The following is a 17558-nucleotide window of genomic DNA, read 5'->3' as shown; positions in this document are numbered from 1 at the left end:
TTGTATCCATTTCTGTGCACCCTAATGCGCAGCTTTTATACCCTTGGCACACACGCTCCTGTCGCGTGCATTTTTGCCAGCTGCTTCTCCCCACTATGTGTAATTGTGGATTTTGGCACAACGTGTGTGTAAACGTTTTTAAGTTCTGCCTTTTCAATGATACTACCTTGTCATTTATACATTTTATGTAATACTTTTTTGTTTCATAAGAATCACTGTTTCCTTGCCTGGCTGGTGTTACTCTGCTGGGAAGGAGAGGCCGGTTGGAAAAGGAAAAAAAAACAAAAACCATAAGTTACAGTACACCAATTAATGTCAATAATTAATTCCTATTTTAGCTTTTATCCAAATAAAACCTGCTAATTATTCATGGATTGATAAAAAGATAGAGCTGACAGGGACCTCAGGAGAGTCATCTGTAATCCCCCGCCTCATGCCAGGATCCTGTATCAGTAACAGCCCAGGCGCAGGTGTCTCTAACCCAGAGGGGTGCAGGTCGCTCTTCTGGAGCTGCAAACCTCCAGTCTGACGCTGCATAACCAAAATAACGAAACCAATTGACTTTCTCACACCAAATATTTGCATATATGAATATTAATTGGGGATATTCTGAAAACCAGACTTGTGTGCATCCAGACCCCTCCCCCCTCCCCCCCCAGGACTGAATTTGAACATCCCTGGCCTCTCCTCACCACTGATGAAAAATTCTTCCTCTCAGCTAAGGTATCCCAGGGTCTGTCCTTCCTGTAAGCATTCAGTATTAGAATGTGATGTCTCCAAAAACGCAAATGGGGGGCAGGTAACATTGTATATGTTTAAAGGTAAAGCTGCCCCTGTGCCATCTCGCTCTCCGCATTCGCACTGTATAGAAAAAGAGGAATCCCTAAGTCATCGGGTGGAGGAAAATGCGACTGTGTAATATTTCCTAAAACGCTGGTGCGGTCTCCTGGAAGCATTTGTAAGTGACTTTGGTCACAGTTAGATTCGAGCCTGCCTTCCCAGAGGCGCCGTTTTCGCTCGGCCGGCTCTGCGAAGGCTGCCGTCCCGGCATGCTTTGTGGAGGTTTTAGTGTCCCTGCGGTAGCCAACACCTTCACTGATGGCCAGTTAAATTACAGAGAGAGAAGAAGGGAGATAAATTAGCCCCCATCCTGGTGGATGCATTAATGCCGTGATAAATGAGCGCACATTAAAGCAGCCAGCTTTCATTATTCAGCAGAAGTGTTTATTTTGGGCCCTGGATCCGTTATCCTGACATCTAATAATGCACTTAACCTCAACACCTGTTCAGTTCTCTGTGTGCCGGGAGGCTCAGCCCTTAACCCTTTGGAGCGTGCAACGGGGAAGAGAAAAATCCAGCATGCACGCAGGGGTGTCATTCACCAGCCACGAGAGCGAGGGGGGAGACGGGAAGCTTTTGGGATGAAGTCCTCCGGGATGCTGTTGGTTCTGGTCTTGCCTGAAGCTTCTGCTCTGGTGGGGAGGGGTGAGAGGATTCTAAGAGGCAGGCAAGTGCCTGAATGGGCTCCTAGGCATGAGCTGAGTCCCGTGACTTAAGCCTTTATTAGCACCGGATTCCGTATTTTCTGTTTTTTAATAAACTGTCTGCGGGTCTTTTTGGGTGGAAGAAATATTTCATCTACGCAATAGCACGTTTTGTGAATAGTCAGGCGCTGATTAGCAATGAACATCCCCAAGTCCCAATTTTGCTGTTTCTATGTTTAATTGCCGTTCTGGTTTTGTTTTTGCTGACTCTCCTTTTCTCTGAGGTATTTCTTTTTCATTCTTCTAACTCTCTCTTATTATCTGATTCCTGTCTTTTCTCTTTTAGCCTTCTGTTTCCCTTATGTTCTTCACTTTCTTCCCACCTCTGTTCTTCAGCTACTGTTCTTCTCTGCCTTTTCTTCATCTTTTTTTCCTACCTCTCTGCTTCTCTTCACTCAATTCTGTCAGCTTTCTTCACGCTCCTCCCTCTCTGTCTCCTTTTTGCTTCACATCATGTGTGTGTGTGACCCGTTTCTTTCCCTACTTCTTCCCAGGTGGAGTGGCTGAAGAATGAGGACATTCTTGACCCAGTCCAGGACACTAACTTCCTTATCACCATTGACCATAACCTAATAATCAAGCAGGCTCGTCTCTCTGACACTGCCAATTATACCTGCGTATCCAAGAACATCGTCGCCAAACGCAGGAGCACCACGGCCACCGTCATCGTCTATGGTAACTACCCTTTTACTTGCAGGAATGATCTTATAAACAGAGCCGGGCGCAAGCCACTGCGCGGCTCATAACACTATCCAGGGTGGCTCGAAAGAAAAGACTCCGAAAGCCAGCTCCGTCCCTCTTCCTCTGTGCCCCATCTCCTCCTTCCATTCAGTAGCTTTGCTGGCTGCCTGCCTGTGCTGCTTCTTTCTCCAACACCTTGCTGTCCCCAAACGGATGGGATGGGCCTCTTCTTTTTCAAACGGGAAGCCTACATGGGAGGACGAGGGGGCCGCAGCAACTTTTGTGAACGCGTCTGATGGGCTAAAGCTGCTGGTGCTTTGTGGTAGCGTCTGGGCCTCCCTTCTCCCCTGTGCAGCTCAGGACAGTAAGGAGATGAGCGAGTAGGGGAGGTGCAAGGGGAAGGAGTGGAGCCATGGGGGGGGGGGGGGGGGGAGGGCAAATTGTCTCACTTAGCTAAGGCAGCAAGGAAACTTGCACTGGCCCTGCAGTAAGACGCCGTCTTACCCTTTTATAATACAGCTGTTGCCTTTCCAAGAGAGACACAATAGACAAACGGGTGAAGCCGTTGTGCATTTCCAGCAGTCATGGATCATTAAAAGGAAACTGTAGGCTTAGATGTCAAGGCAGCTTAACAGACAGCTCGGCTTAACGCTAAAGGGTTACATCTAAGCGGATCAAGAGCTTGCTTTTCTTGCAGAAGGCTTTTTTACTGTCGCTGCTGGGAACATCACATCGGTTCTGGGCTAGCAGCAAGAGAGTAATCAGCGGCATCACAAAAGCTATTCAACTTTTACTATGGAGATGCCCCCGTTTCTAAGCACCGCCTTCCTTTTGGTTTACCAACATAAATTCTTTATCGGGGTGATGCTGGGGCAAATTTCTGATGCTTATTAGAGTAGCAATATCCCGATTGCCTCCATTCCATAAAGGTTGCAGATCCCAGGTAGTTCGGCCATTTGAAAATTGTCAAGCTTTATTCTAATTTGAAAGAACAAAATCAGAAAAAATAACCCCTAGGAATCATAATCATTGTTTACACAAGTGAATCTTTCCAAAATGTTTTTGGTAGTAGTATTGTTTCTTAAAAGGTTCTTTTGTGCGGAGTTCTGGTCTGATTTTTAGTTAGTTTGATTGTACATTATGTTCTGTATTTTACTGATGTAATTGTTGTTCCTAAGTTGGTTGGTTGGGGGAGGTGTGGAATTAATTTTGTTGTTATTCCTTGCTTTTAATACAATATGATGATGTGAGTAAAAAACTTTGAGCATAGATACTTACAAATAAATATAATTCACAAACAAATAATCAGCATATACCCTTGAGGAAAGAACAGTCTATCAGGCTGTTTTGTTATCAAGAACAAACTCCTAGTTCTCGTCCATATGGAGGTTGCTTCTTTTAATAGAACTTCCTCCGTCTTACTGATACCAGCAAGCAGTTGTTCCTTTTGTCCCTCTGCAGTACAGAAGCCTTTGTCCCACGTAACCACACATCACGTTAGCTCAAGAGGCACTTCTACAGCCTGGGAACATCACAGTCCATCCTGAGGAGCAGCGTTACTGAACTGTACAGATTGCCCCCTCCCCTCCCCTAAATGTTCATGCATTTAAAGTATTTATCTGCCGCATGATCTAGGTGGCTTACGACACAACACACATAGTTACATGAAACAATGGAGTGAGATGATTACATTTCTGCTGTTGGGAAGTTAGGTAACCACAGTGGGCACATGGTGCAGATTTCCCACTGATCCCTATGGGAAAAAAAATGCACCTTGTAATATCAGGGGACGGCTGCAAATCTGTGATAGTAGGCTTTGGTGGGGGTGGGGGGGGGGGGAGGGGGGTACAGATGCGGTGAACATGTGAGCGATCACGGAAAGCAGACTACATATCCTGAAAAGCTACGGCTTTGTGTTTTTCTCATAAAACTGTGTTTTATAACATTCATGCATTTTTAAAAATCGTGGTACGTGTGCATAAGATGCTTATGAGAGGGCGATAAGAGCGGTACCAGCCTACAGAGCAGAGAGTTGGCACATGAGGAGAAAAAAAGCACAAGGAAAGGGTGAGAGAGAGGTAAGGAAGCTTGGGGGTGACATGGAGTGATATGATCAAGAATAAAGGAGTAGAGAGAGTGAAGGGGAAAGAATGTGTATGCATGCCCCAATCCCAGCCCCATCATCTCCTCTACCACCCGCACATCCACTCTCCCCAGACACACACTCACACATTTTCTATACCAGCCATGCCCCTCCCCCCACACACACATAAGGGGAGGTTGAGAGTGCGAGTGGAAAAGAGTGTGCATAAACAGCCCGACTCCAGCATCCACTACCATCTGCACTTCCACCACTATCCCTCTATCCCTCACACCCCCACTCACAGAGGAGTGGAGGAGATGGTTAAGACGTGTGAAGAGAGAGGAAAATGGAGAGTGCGAAGGAAGGGAGCAGAGGAGAATGTAGGGGGAGGGGGGGGATTGAGTGCGCGCATACACACACCCACCCATGCACATGTGCACTTATTCCCCACACCACCGCTCCACATATACACACAATCCACCACCACCACCACCACCACACAACAAACCTCCCACACCTCCTACTTCATTCCTATCTCACACCCTCCCCACCCCCATACACGTATGCCAAAGGCACTGCCTCTCCAATCAAACACCCACCCACCCATCACTCGCATATGCTTTCACCACCACCTCCTCATTACACCCACACATCCCCCATCCCCACCTTTTCAGACCCCCTCATCCTCTCCTACACCACTTTCATCCCTGACAGACAAACCCTCACTGATACCCACCCCCATGCACCTACCCTTGCCATACAAACTCCATGACACACACACACCCCCATCCCCACATACACCTCACAGGGCAAGAGGGAACACTCCCCACACATACTAATGGAATAACTGCTTGAAATTAAGACATGGTCTCCATGTGAATGGGCATTCTGTCCCCCACAGTAGAAATTGTACAGAATTGCCAGAAAGATCCTGGGAAATTGCGAAAAATGCTGTTTGACCTGCTATGATATGGCAGTGAGAGGCATGCCAAGTTATTTCTTGCAGTGTGCCGGCCAAGAAAGGGAATGTTCAAAGTCCAGCCCCCAAATTGGTGAAGAGACGACTGCCGTAGATGGACACTGCATCCTTTGGAACACTTCTCCATAGGCCATGTGCAGACCCATGGTTCCTTGTGACCAGCAGTCTGGCACTGGAGATTTTCCGTAAGGCCACTGAACTGTTGTAGAATGGTACAAAATTTAAGTTAACCTACCAGCAGTTGGAAGCTTTAAGTGGTAAATTTGGGGACATAGAAGGGGCAATGTCTTAGTTTCATATTAAAATGCACTGGAGTGATGGAGTTTGTAGGGACAAAAAAAACAAACAAACACCTGATTCCTGCTTTGGGGCCAATAATGACCCACTTAAAGCTGAAGAGCTGAGAATTCTTGAGCCTAGCACATTACAGATGCAGTGAGAGTCAGTGAATCAGAGCCAGTGAGAGATCTGTGCTGTCCCATGCCTGCTCTGTCTCTCTGCCAGTGTCAGTCTGCTGCTGCTGCTCCTCCTCCTGGCTTCTGACACGCACCACTCCTCTAAGTCAACAGCACACAAATAATACACTTGGAGAAGAGCACTCCAGAGTCCATAAATCAGATACCTTCTCCTCCAGGCGATAAAGAAGGACTTTGTTAATGTGTTATTGGAAACAGCTCTGATTAATCTACATCCTCTAATGCCCTAAGAGAAAGGTGACTGGAGCAAAGCAGAGCTGTTGCCTTTCCGACACCTTGTCTGGTGTATTTATTACACATCTCATTGTAATAAACTTAAACACAGCATCTCTTTTTCAAAAGTAATTGAATGACTCACACACTTAGGACATCATGGGAGACGCTTGGACTGAGCGGTGGCTTCATTCAGATCAGTGTGTCCCAAGGTTGCCAACCCAGCTCAGGCCAATTGTACACACACACACAGCACTCTGTACGTTCATGGACATTAGCCTGCAAGGACACTAGGAGGCCTGCTTGAGAGTTTCTGAACACGTGTGCTGGAGACTTGCCTATTTGATGAGGTGCAGGTAACTGAAAGTGACTCCCGGGGAACTGAGCACACAGACTAAAAGTGCTGAGCATGCCTCAGACTCCAGCAAACTTCTGCTGCTTTGGAGGTGTTACTATTTTTTGGCCTGTTACAAAGCATGCAAACCTTTATAACATGACGAAGTACCCTTTGCCACCGCCATTGAGCTTTGCAAGCCTCTTTTTGTAGGTTTATTACTAAGCAGCTAGGTGTTGCCCAGCGATAAGCATTACAGCAAAAAATTAATTTATAGAAAGCTAATGCATCATGCAGCCCAAAGTGGCCCCGGTTTCCAGTATCACTTATTGGCCTCATCTTTCTTGCAGTGGTAGAGGCAAAGAGGAAAGAGATAGATACATAGAGTGCCAGAAGCCTGGGCTGCTGCAGCTGTGACTGACAGCCCGCCTGTTAGCTGCTATGTGGCAGCTTTCTCACAAAGGAAATCTAAGAACCTTAGAGTGAGAAAAAAAAAACAATAAACTGAACATAACCTGTGATTATAATTCAAGACGCTTTAATTGGACATAAGTCATATGCTAAGTGAATGCAGTCCAGCATCCTAATTTATGATGGTCATGTGATACAATCAGTATATTTGATTCGCTAAGCAGTAGGATGGGATGTTTTTATTCAGCTTTCTCATAAATCTGTGGTCAAAACTGTATTATTACTCTGCTGTCAAAATATGAAATTAATGAGAAAGGACACCAGTATGAAGATTCAGGGTTTTTATTATTATTATTATTATTATTATTATTATTAATAACCATCTTTTTCATTAATTTCCAAAATGTTGACAAGTACTGCCTTTTAATCAAAATATAATCACGGTCAAAATACATTATCCAAACAATGGTAATTTACAAAAGAACAATTCCCATTCTCAGTTTGTAGGGGAAGCAAGCGAGCAATACTCCTGGGGTAGCTCTGAGCACTTTCGCAATGCAGAATTTGCAGAGTTGCCCGCTTGCGCGGATTTTTCTACTCCAAGCGCAGCGCAGGAGATTGCAGCACCAGCCAGCACGGGCATAAGGAGGAGGAGGAGACATCATCTTAAGTCTGTGCCGGCTGGAACAGGAAGTAGGCGGTCTCCTTCTTGCCGCTGTTTTTCCTTCCTCTGCTGCAGCTGCCCACCCTCTGTGCTGCGAGTGGTCCCTCCTTCAGTTATGGGGCTGGTAGCAGCTTTCCTACTGTCTGCTGCCATTGTTCAGTTACTTATTTGGCCTCCCTCCCACCCCCTTCCCCCCCCCCCCCCTCCCCAGCACCATGGCTTGACTCATACTCGCCACTATGGGCCTTGATGCCTGAGACACAGGAAGCTATTTCTTTCTCCCTCGGGGGAGCAGCTGCTCAGGAGTCTGGCCTGCTTTGGAGGTTTGGGGGTTAATTTTAACTGCCTGGAGTCTCCCCTCTTTTGTGACCTGGGACAGGGGTGAACACTGGGGCCCGCAGGCTTAAAGCAGCAGCCTCCTCAACATTAATGGCAGAAGACTGAGCCAATGGAAGGGTGAGGGAGCTGGAGGGGAGGGAGGGAGGGAGAGAACTGGGTGTTGAGTCTGGTGGGGCACAGAGAAGGTGAGAGAGCTGGGGAGGTGTTGAGAGCCTAGGGTGGGAAGAAGGGGGGAAGAGAGAGAGAGGTGGGGATGTTCCAGAACCTGGGGTAGAGGAAGAAAGGGAGGGAGAGCTGGGGATTTAGGCTGATAGGTAAGGAAGAATTGGGGTAGAGTTGTGGAGAAGGGAGAAGAGTGCACATATGAGCTGGGGGGATTGAAGCCTGGGGGGGTGGCTGGGCCTTCTGATGTTCTTTTCCAATTCTGTGCAAAAAGAAATGAGAGTAGGAGGGGATAGAAAGAGACCTAAACAGAAATATTTTTATTATTTTATCAAGTGATAAGACTGGAGGCATTAGCAGTCTCCCATGAGGTTGTAGAAGTGGGTCGCAAAACCTTTTCATTTTATTCAAAATCCTATAAATTTTATCAACCCTGAGCAAAGGTGGAAAGTCAAAATTAAAAAAAATATATATATATATATTTTTTTTTTGTCTGTAGTTGAACCGATAAACTGCCCCTCCAGTGCCACAGGCAAACCAAAAACTCTTTTAAGAATTGTTGCTTGCCATTTGCTCATCGTTGCTTTGTTCTGTCGCTGTGAAGCCTGCACAAGATCATAGCGTATCTCTGTAACTTCTGCCTCTAATTTCAAGTAGAGAACATGGACATCAAGGTCCATATTAATCACCAGTGCTGAAAGGTTTCGTGATATATATTTATTGCATTAGACTTTCTGGATCCCAGCTCAGTTGGCTATCACAAACGCATCATAAACAAGTTTAACACCTATCCCCTCATTTTTTAAGCACAGCACTACCAACATTTTTGCTGTTAAAATGGCAGTCTGCGCTGTCACTGTGTTTGACCATTGGCTGTCAGATCTGAAGCGCATTGTAATTGGGTGTGGCTTTATGATTTTCAGTGCTTTGATTTTCTGTACCAGCTGGCTATATTTATCCAATACAACTCCAGTTGCTCAAATGGCAGGTCTAAATATAGCCGGAGAAATTTTGCCTGGCTCGATTTAGGTCAATTTTCAGCAGCAAACCTAGCCAGTTAGGTGTGGCTGAAATTTTAGTTAAAGATAACTGGATAAAATTACCCAGGTATGTTTGCTGCTCAATAACTTATTGAAAATTGACCTTTGTGTGTCGGTCTTCTTTGATTAATGAACTTCTATAGACTTGGTGGATGCATATCTTAAATAACCACAAAATAACAGTGCAATCTTTGTTGTTGGAATGTACACCTACTGGTTTAGTAAGGAAATAGACAATTGCAGTTTTTAGCTTAGAACAAGATTGGCATCTATCAGAATAAGTTTCTTCTAGATGCCTATAACATCAGGCAGACTATGGTTTCACAATGTGACAAAACAGAATAGTGCTGTCTCTTATCATTTAGCAGCCATACAATGTGAAGAGAGAATGCTGAGGAGTGGGGAGGAGGAGTGGTTTTGGAAGGATTTTTGGGCAGAATGGATAAATACTGCTAGTAAACCTGAACCGATTGGGTACAACCAATATCACACAGCTTGGGACTTTTATGTTGGGTCAAGTCATCCTCTGGCCTCTAGCTCATAAAAGACAGAAACTTGACATCATGTGGGATTTCACTTATATTTGTATCCTCCAAGGCAAGGCTTCTCTTAGGTTCTCATCAATGAGCCGATATGCCCGGTAGCTCCAGCTGCTCTAGTTTATGTCAGCTGTGGCCTGGGCTCTATATACATAGAAACATAGACATGATAGCAGAAAAAGACCAATTGGCCCATCCAGTCTGCCCAGCAAGCTCCCACACTTATTTTCCCATACTTACCTGTTTCACCGACCACCAAGTTCAGGGCCCTTGTTGGTAACTGTTTGATTTGAATTTCCTGCCATCCCCTGTCATTGATGCACAGAGTAATGTTGGAGTTGCATCAAAGGTGAGCATAAGGCTTAATGGTTAAGGGTAGTAACCGCCACATCAAGCAAGTTACCCCGATGCTTGTTTACCCAGACTGCACAGATCAATGCCTTGTTGGATGTTGTCTGAATGCAAATCCTCTTTTCCACATTTCCCCCTGCCATTGAAGCAGAGAGCACCGCTGTATATGCATTCAAAGTGATGTATCAGGCTTAATTGGTTTAGAGTAGTAACCGCCGTAATAAGTAAGCTACCCCCATGCTTATTTGTTTACCCAGACTGTGAAGTTCAGTCCTTGTTAGTTGTTGTCTGAATGCAAATCCTCTTTTCCACATTTCCCCCATTCTGTGTGGTGAGCCTTAACTGTTTCTGGAGCAACTTCCATTGCCATCCTTTGGTCTGCCCCTCAGGGGAAAGGTGTGACTCCTTGATGCACGTGGAGCAAGAGCCTCATCAGTGGATAAAACCATTGTGCTCCATTTGCAATCACTAGCAGATGGGCCGTAAGCCCCACTTGCCTTTCTAAGCACTACTATCTGTGTATGTGAAGTATTGGTGGATAGTTCATTTCCTCTGCCAAGTTCTGCACCATGAGGCTTCATTCACACTTATCCAGGATGTTTTCCCACCTTACTTTAATTCAGTCATTGGAGTGACAGTCCTCAGTCAGAGAGCATGCACCAGGGCTCCTTCCAGAGTTCTGCACTCATGGACCCTGAGTCGGGCGCTAGCTGTCGCCGTTTTTGCAATGATTACGATTCCCTTCCCTTCGGGGATTGGGAACACTGCTTGTGGCATCACCAGCCCTGGCAAACTAAGGAAGGAAGAAGATCTGAGGCAGGAATGAGGCCTTTAGGTGCTAAACAGATATATTTGTCACTGTAGATCTGTGACTATGTGACTGTGAGATGCTCTTCCAACCTTCTCAGGAAGCCTTTCTGGTTCCTTTTCCTGTGGTGCTGTCTCCACCTCCCTTCTTAGCTGTTTCCATAAGTATTTAACACAGTTAATTAAATGAATTAACAATAGAATAGTCTTGTGGACAGGCATAAATCTCTTCAGTCCTTCCTACTTGCTGCTTTCTTCAGTTGTATTCAGTCCTTAAGACTTGATAGCCCGGAGATCCCCGTCCTGTAAGTAGCACTGCCCTATTTAGGCTACTAGAGTAGGTGTGGCTCGGATTCTGACCGTCCCACACCACAGTGCACTCTACCCCACCCCACAAGGACCTCCTTGTCTCTGCCATGAGAGTTTTTCTTTCTGCAATTCTGAAGCTAAGATTATAAAGCTATTTTTCCCTTGGGCCTACCGTTTGATTATTTCTGTTGTGGTTGCATTCCCTTTTCATCATCTGTTGTGTGTGAGATGTAAACCCCATTACAATAATGGTATTTATTTATCTATATATCTTAGACATATATGTATGTGTGTGTGTGTATATCTATATCTATATATCTATATCTATATATATATATATATATATATACACACACACACACACTCTTACTGAATGCATCTTGCTTTTCCTACTTAAATAGTTTTTAAAAGCATGCAATGCACAGAGGACTGCATCAACAAACATGCAGCTGTGAATTTAGCATCTGCAAAATGCTGGAGCTTGATATTTGCATATTTATTATCTTGCTCACAGTGAATGGCGGCTGGTCTACCTGGGCCGAATGGTCCCCTTGCAACAACCGCTGTGGCCGTGGCTGGCAGAAGCGGACCAGGACCTGCACCAACCCGGCTCCCCTCAACGGCGGCGCTTTCTGCGATGGGCAGCCATTCCAAAAGCTTGCCTGCACCACCATGTGCCCAGGTAAGCGTGCTGTGGCACCAGACTGGCAGAGAGGTGGGCAAGGATGCCATTTTAAGCAACAACTCTCCAGAGCACGCGGTCGACTGCTGGCCTCAGAAAAAAGGATCTTAAGCTTCAGGGTTCCTTCTTCACAGGCAGCACTAGGAGAGGCAACTCTGGAAAATAACCATAAGAGTAATTTGTATTCGTAGAGCTCCCTTCGTTCAAACGAGATCTCCGTGTGCTTTGGAACTACCCTGCAGCACTTCAGGCAGACAAATCTGTTGGTTGTGTGCCCTGGAAGCCCCTGCTCTGGCCATGGGGCACTGTCAGTGCTCTGGCTGCTGCATGCTGTCTAAGGTTGGACTGTGCGGGCTGAATGCATGGCTTCCTTTAAAGGTTACATGGTTTACAGCCGCCTAGCTATATTCAGCTGCTCTAAATGCAGGTGTTCCCAGAGGTGGGAAAACTTTGCAGAGAATATATATATATTGAATATTGCAGTGCACGCGCATAGTTCCCCTCCTTCTCTTCCCATGCCACTCCCCCCGCCCCCCCATCCACAGAAATAGTATGGGCAAAATGTTTGCTAAAGGTGTGTTGGTCCAAAAGTATCTGTGCACCTTGCCACAATGCAACTTTGCAAAACTTGTCCCCTGCAGGAGTGTACACTGTAAGGAGATCGAACTTGGATGAAAGGTGCTACATTAGTCAAATTCTGAAGAGTAGTACCGTCATATCCCAGGAAGGGATTGCTGACTGTATATTTTTTTGGTGGGGGGGGGGAGGGAGGAATCCATGTCTTGCACCATATTATTGGAGGTAAATATTGGCAGGATTTGAATACCCGTTCCTAGGTGGGTGCGCTAAGGGACTGGTCCGTTCGTTGCTCACTGCACCCCCTGAAGTCTTCGTGGGCACTGAGCAAAAGAAGTCCTGCTGATTCTGAGTCCGGGTTGCGAAGCTCATGTCTAGGAAGTCCTACAGCCGCTTGGTACCTTCCTCTCATCTTCACAGAGTCTCCATCTTAGCTTTTGCCAAAGGGAAAGGAGACCCAGAATGCAGTCTAGAGACTGGTCTGCTTTTAAAAGTTCCAGTTTCGTTTCGAGTCTGGTTGTTGGCGCGTGAATACACACAGCCCTCGGGGTAATTTTCATTTGGAGGTCCCCCACTTGATGGTACATTTGGAGAAGCTCAGGCGGAGATTATTATTTATTTATTTATTTTATCTTGGGTTCCTTCACATGTCCTCTGCCATATCTTCAAACAGCTGACTTCCATCTTGAGCCTTTGAGCCAGTCCTGGTTTTGTAACTCAAACCCTCCAAGCACTCTCGAGACTTGTAGTCCTGCATTTACCATTGAGCAAGCAAGATGACAAAGCCCAGAATGGGAGTTTAAAAGCCAGTAAAGGCTCAGGGCGCTCCTGGTGAAGAGGAGTAAGATTTGTAGGAACAGGTTGGTAGCAGTGTGTGTTCTTTCTGTTTTCTAATTAATAAAGCATGAATCTAGCTACAAAGGTGAGAGAGAGAGCTGAGTAGACTAGGACAGGGGTACACAATCTCTTGTGACCCAGAATGGAAAGGAAGGAGCTCTAGTCGGCAAAACGGCTGTGAAAGAGCACCTGAGATCAGAAGAGGGATTTTCCATCGCAAAGCATTCTCTGTTTTTCCATCAATCACTTTCTCCGTGTGTGTGTGTGTGTGTTTCTTCTCTTTCTTTCCATGTGTCGCTGCGGTACAGTAGATGGAGGCTGGACGGAGTGGAGCAAATGGTCTGCATGCAGCACAGACTGTACCCACTGGCGGAGCCGGGAATGCAACATGCCCATGCCGAAGAACGGGGGCAAGGATTGCAGCGGGGTGCTGCTAGACTCCAAGAACTGCACGGACGGGCTCTGCATGCAAAGTGAGTCAGCGGCAGGGCTCCGGCCCTCTCATTAGCTCTTTGCCCCACCCCTTATAACAGGGCTATCTTTAGTTCATTTAATTTGCATAAAATAACCCAGCATTCCCTGCACTGATTTTGGGCACTGGATGGGGGAGCATCTCATCTTTTTAGTGAGGGACCAGTAGCACAAACTGAGCCAGCAGGAAGATGAAGGCTAGCCCAGGGAGCCCGGGGCAACCTGTTTTTCAGCCCTCGGGTGGGTAACGCTAGACGATTGCCCTCCTGCTGAAACCAAAAGCTCTTCAGCATCGGGGGCATTGCCTTGTTCAGAGTCATATTTGGGGGGTTGCATTAAGCAGAGGGAAGACTCAAAATAAGTTCCATACTCCTTGGCCAGACCAATGCTGCAGGTAGCAGATTAAGACAGGGCTTCCCAAACCCATCCTGGAGACCCCACAGCCATTCGGGTTTTCAGGATATCCACAAGGAATATGCACGAGATGCATTTGCATGTCATGGAGACTTAGTAGATGCAAATTTATCTCATGCATATTCATTGGATATCCTGAAAGCCTGACTGGGCTATGGGGTCCCCAGGACACATTTGGGACGCTCTGGATTAACAGCAGATCTTAAAAAAAAAAAAATAATAATAATTCATATAGCTGGCAGCTGGCAATTATTTATCTGAATTTCATGCACCCACTTATTGTCTTTACTAATCTTGAAAAGGACAATTTTCCAAGTGATTTCTTCTGCAGGTAAAAAGCCATTTAGCCACATTAATCAACCGTTTCCAAACAACCCTTCCTCGGCGCAGCAAAAAGCAGAAGCATTGTTCCGCTGCACGCAGACTTTACATCAGGGAAGGAAAAAGTGCCCGCAAGTAGATGGCATTTTTGAATCTTCGTTTGTACTCTTTCCCCACAAAAAAAGCAGGTGCAAGTGACACTCCCCCCTCCCCCATGTACTTCTGCATGAAAACTTGCTGTGGGTACAGAGCACCCCCTAAATATGTTTAGGGACAAGGTAGGCAGCTCCGGTCCTGGAGTGCCACAGACTGGCCTGGTTTTCAGGAGATTCATCTGTATACAATGGAAGCAGCACATGCAAATATACCTCGTGCATATTCATTGTGGACATCCTGAAAACCACGTGTTTGGTGGCACTCCTGGTCCGGGATGGCCTATCCCTGTTTGAGGGAATTAGAGCCTTGCCGTGGGGCCAGGCCGCCTACAACATGAAATTAAGTATGCAAATTAACTAAGATACTTTCATAGAAACAGTGAGACATAAGGCAATTATGGACATTGTGGGTATTTTATAGCTCTCAGCTATAGCCCAGGCATTTCTTGCGGAGTGTATGTTAACTAAAAATGTCACATACTGTATACTCGTAGCTCTAAATGCTAAGTGTTGGTATTTAATTAGTGATTCTCCCCCTCCTCCTTCTAACAGAGCTTTGCCATGTCCTCTAGTTTGCATAAAATTAACCATCATTCCATGCACTGATTTTCCATATAAATATATCATGTTTCATTTGATAACATTTGGACTGCATTCATGTCAGTTTGAATAAACTCGCTGGGTCATCTGCCTTGGGAGTTGGAACACAGGGAGGGTGGAGGGGAAAGCGAGAGCAGACTGGCATCGGGAGTCCTTCGAAAGGAGCCTTTCATCTGTCATCCGCCTCTGGGCGCTGTCAGAGGCCTAGGCACCGGGAAAATTTAAGGAGCCATGACAGCAGAGGTCAATTTTGACTTCTGGGCAAAAGCAGGATATGCTGTGCACCAGTCTGCTGTGCCAGGCTGCTGAGGGCTGTTTACAGTTGATGTACTGGGCACAGAGAAGGGGAATAATCAGAGGCTGTTGTGAGAGAATGACTCCCGTCACCCTCCTATGCTGTGGATTGGCAAAGACAGAGGGAGGCTTTGGATGCAAATGGGGAGAATATTTTGTGAAAATCCTCTTAGACCTAAGGATCTGTGCATCATGGCGGAGGCTGTAACAAGGGGGCTAGAAGAAACGAGAAGACTTATAAGGGCCAGATTTATGTTTCAGTAAAAACAACAGCGCTAAAGGTTTGCAAGACATTCACCTTGATTGCCTGCGCCTACCCCATCTCCTCCCCCCACCCCCCCACTCCTTCTTCTTGATTTAATTTACAGAAACTTCTAGAAGGAGGAAAACAGCACAGAAGAAACTGTGGAATCAATCTTGCAGAGCTTTTGGCTTATTCTTAAATTTAGCATTTGTGGGCAAAAGTCCCACAATGCTTTCTGCACAAACCTCTGGTTACATAATTGGTTTTTTTTTCCTGTGTATTTTTTTTCCCTCTCAGAAGTTTCAAGAAATTAAATTATTGGCAAAAGCTGTGCTATTTTAACACTGTGCAAGACAACTGGCCCAAGCATTTTGCATTTTTCTGCACTGCTTTTGCCAAAAATGTAAATCTGGCCTTTAGATTTTCAATTCCCATTGCAGAAGCTTTGAGATTATAAAATATCAGAGCTGAATCCTAGATTAGTTATTTTGGAAAGCCTTGGGCATACTAAATGATGGGAGACGCAAGTTTCCTAAATAGGGCACGTACGTGATGTTGGGCTTTTTAGATTCACAGCTGAATATGCTATAGTGCATTATCCCATTTTCTCCAACAAAAATGCAGAGCCATCAGTGCTACAGTGAGACTGGGTCCAGGTTTCTGAGCTGGGGCAAACCCCAGTGGCGCCATCTTGGACTGTTCACAACTCCTGCTTTTTTCATGCAGAAACCTTCGATCGGCAAATAAAGCACTCTTAACCATTCCCTCAGTAAAAACAGCGAGACTAACTCAAGTGAGAGAAAGGGCCTTATCTTTAGCAGGCCCCACACATGCCCCCAGAGATCAGATTGCAAAGAGATCTCAAAACCTTTCAGAAAAGTTTTAAAACCTGGCTTTTTAAACAAGCATTTTATAAAGAGACCGGAGAATAGAAAATATACAGGAATAGGCAGAAGAACATCAGCACACAGCACTATTCTAAGAATGTGCATTATAACAGTCTATGAACTCTATATCACAATAAACGTAATTGAAAACACTGGGGTAGGTTTTAAAAATTTGTGCGATCACGTACTTTTGTTTGTAGCCACGCGTATCTTATAAAATCCGGGGTCGGCGCGCGCAAGGGGGTGCACATTTGTGCAATCTGCGTGCACCGAGCCCAGCGCGCGCTGCCTGTTCCCTCCGAGGCCGCTCCGATTTCGGAGCGGCCTCGGAGGGAACTTTCCTTCGCCCTCCCTCCACCTTCCCCTCCCTTCCCCTACCTAACCCACCGCCCCGGCCCTATCTAACCCCCCCCCCCCTTATCTCTGTTGCACGATTTACGCCTGCTAAAAGCAGACGTAAATCTGCGCGCGCCAGCGGGCTGCTGGCGTGCCATCACCTGACCCAGGGGCTGGTCCGGAGGCCTCGACCACGCCCCCGGGCCCACCCCCGAAACGCCGCGTCATGCCCCCGAAATGCCGCGTCATTTCGGGAACGCCCCCTCCCCGCCCCTTTTACGAAGCCCCGGGACTTACGCGCATCCCGGGGCTCTGCGTGCGCCGGCGGCCTATGCAAAATAGGCGCACCGGCGTGCGAGGGCCCTGCGCGCGTAAATCAGGCTGGATTTACGCACGCAGGGCATTTTTACCCGTGAACAGTACCTTACAGGTACCCTTGGTCATGACCTACTTCACTAAACAATTGATTGTCTAACGATTTATTGTAACTGAACCTTTTGTGGCACCTGTTAGAATATCCTATAGTACGCATCCACCTACATTAATTTATGTGCCTACATGTAAGCCGTTGCGATGGTATATAACTTAGCGACGGTATAGAAAAGAATTTAAATAAATAAATAAATAAATAAATAAAAGATTGTGCCATAAGGGAATGGAATAGAAGATTGCATTTGGGGCGGGGGGATGTGTGTGTGGGAGAGGAGGTGAAAATAAAGAAGGCACCAGTGTGTGGTGGGAGGATAACAAGGAAGCCATGAGTGGGAGGGCAGCGGGTGGAAAGATCATCCGTGAAATTGTTTACTATA

The 17558-nt window shown here is 46.2% G+C and overlaps 1 protein-coding gene across 3 annotated transcripts in view; it reads left to right on the top strand.

The window, feature by feature from the left end:
* The window catches only part of UNC5B (unc-5 netrin receptor B), a 258217-nt gene that overhangs the window by 203233 nt on the left and 37426 nt on the right, over positions 1-17558 (top strand). For 2 of the 3 annotated variants that reach the window (XM_029608948.1, XM_029608946.1), the window contains exons 5-7: positions 2039-2219; positions 11447-11614; positions 13336-13500. In XM_029608948.1, coding sequence (XP_029464808.1) covers positions 2039-2219; positions 11447-11614; positions 13336-13500 — 514 coding nt within the window. The remainder of the gene's footprint in view (positions 1-2038; positions 2220-11446; positions 11615-13335; positions 13501-17558) is intronic. The other variant, XM_029608947.1, reaches the window with a different exon arrangement.

Source organism: Rhinatrema bivittatum, chromosome 7, assembly GCF_901001135.1.
Source record: "Rhinatrema bivittatum chromosome 7, aRhiBiv1.1, whole genome shotgun sequence".
NCBI classification, from domain to species: domain Eukaryota; kingdom Metazoa; phylum Chordata; class Amphibia; order Gymnophiona; family Rhinatrematidae; genus Rhinatrema; species Rhinatrema bivittatum.
This window is presented reverse-complemented; position numbering and strand designations above follow the sequence as displayed.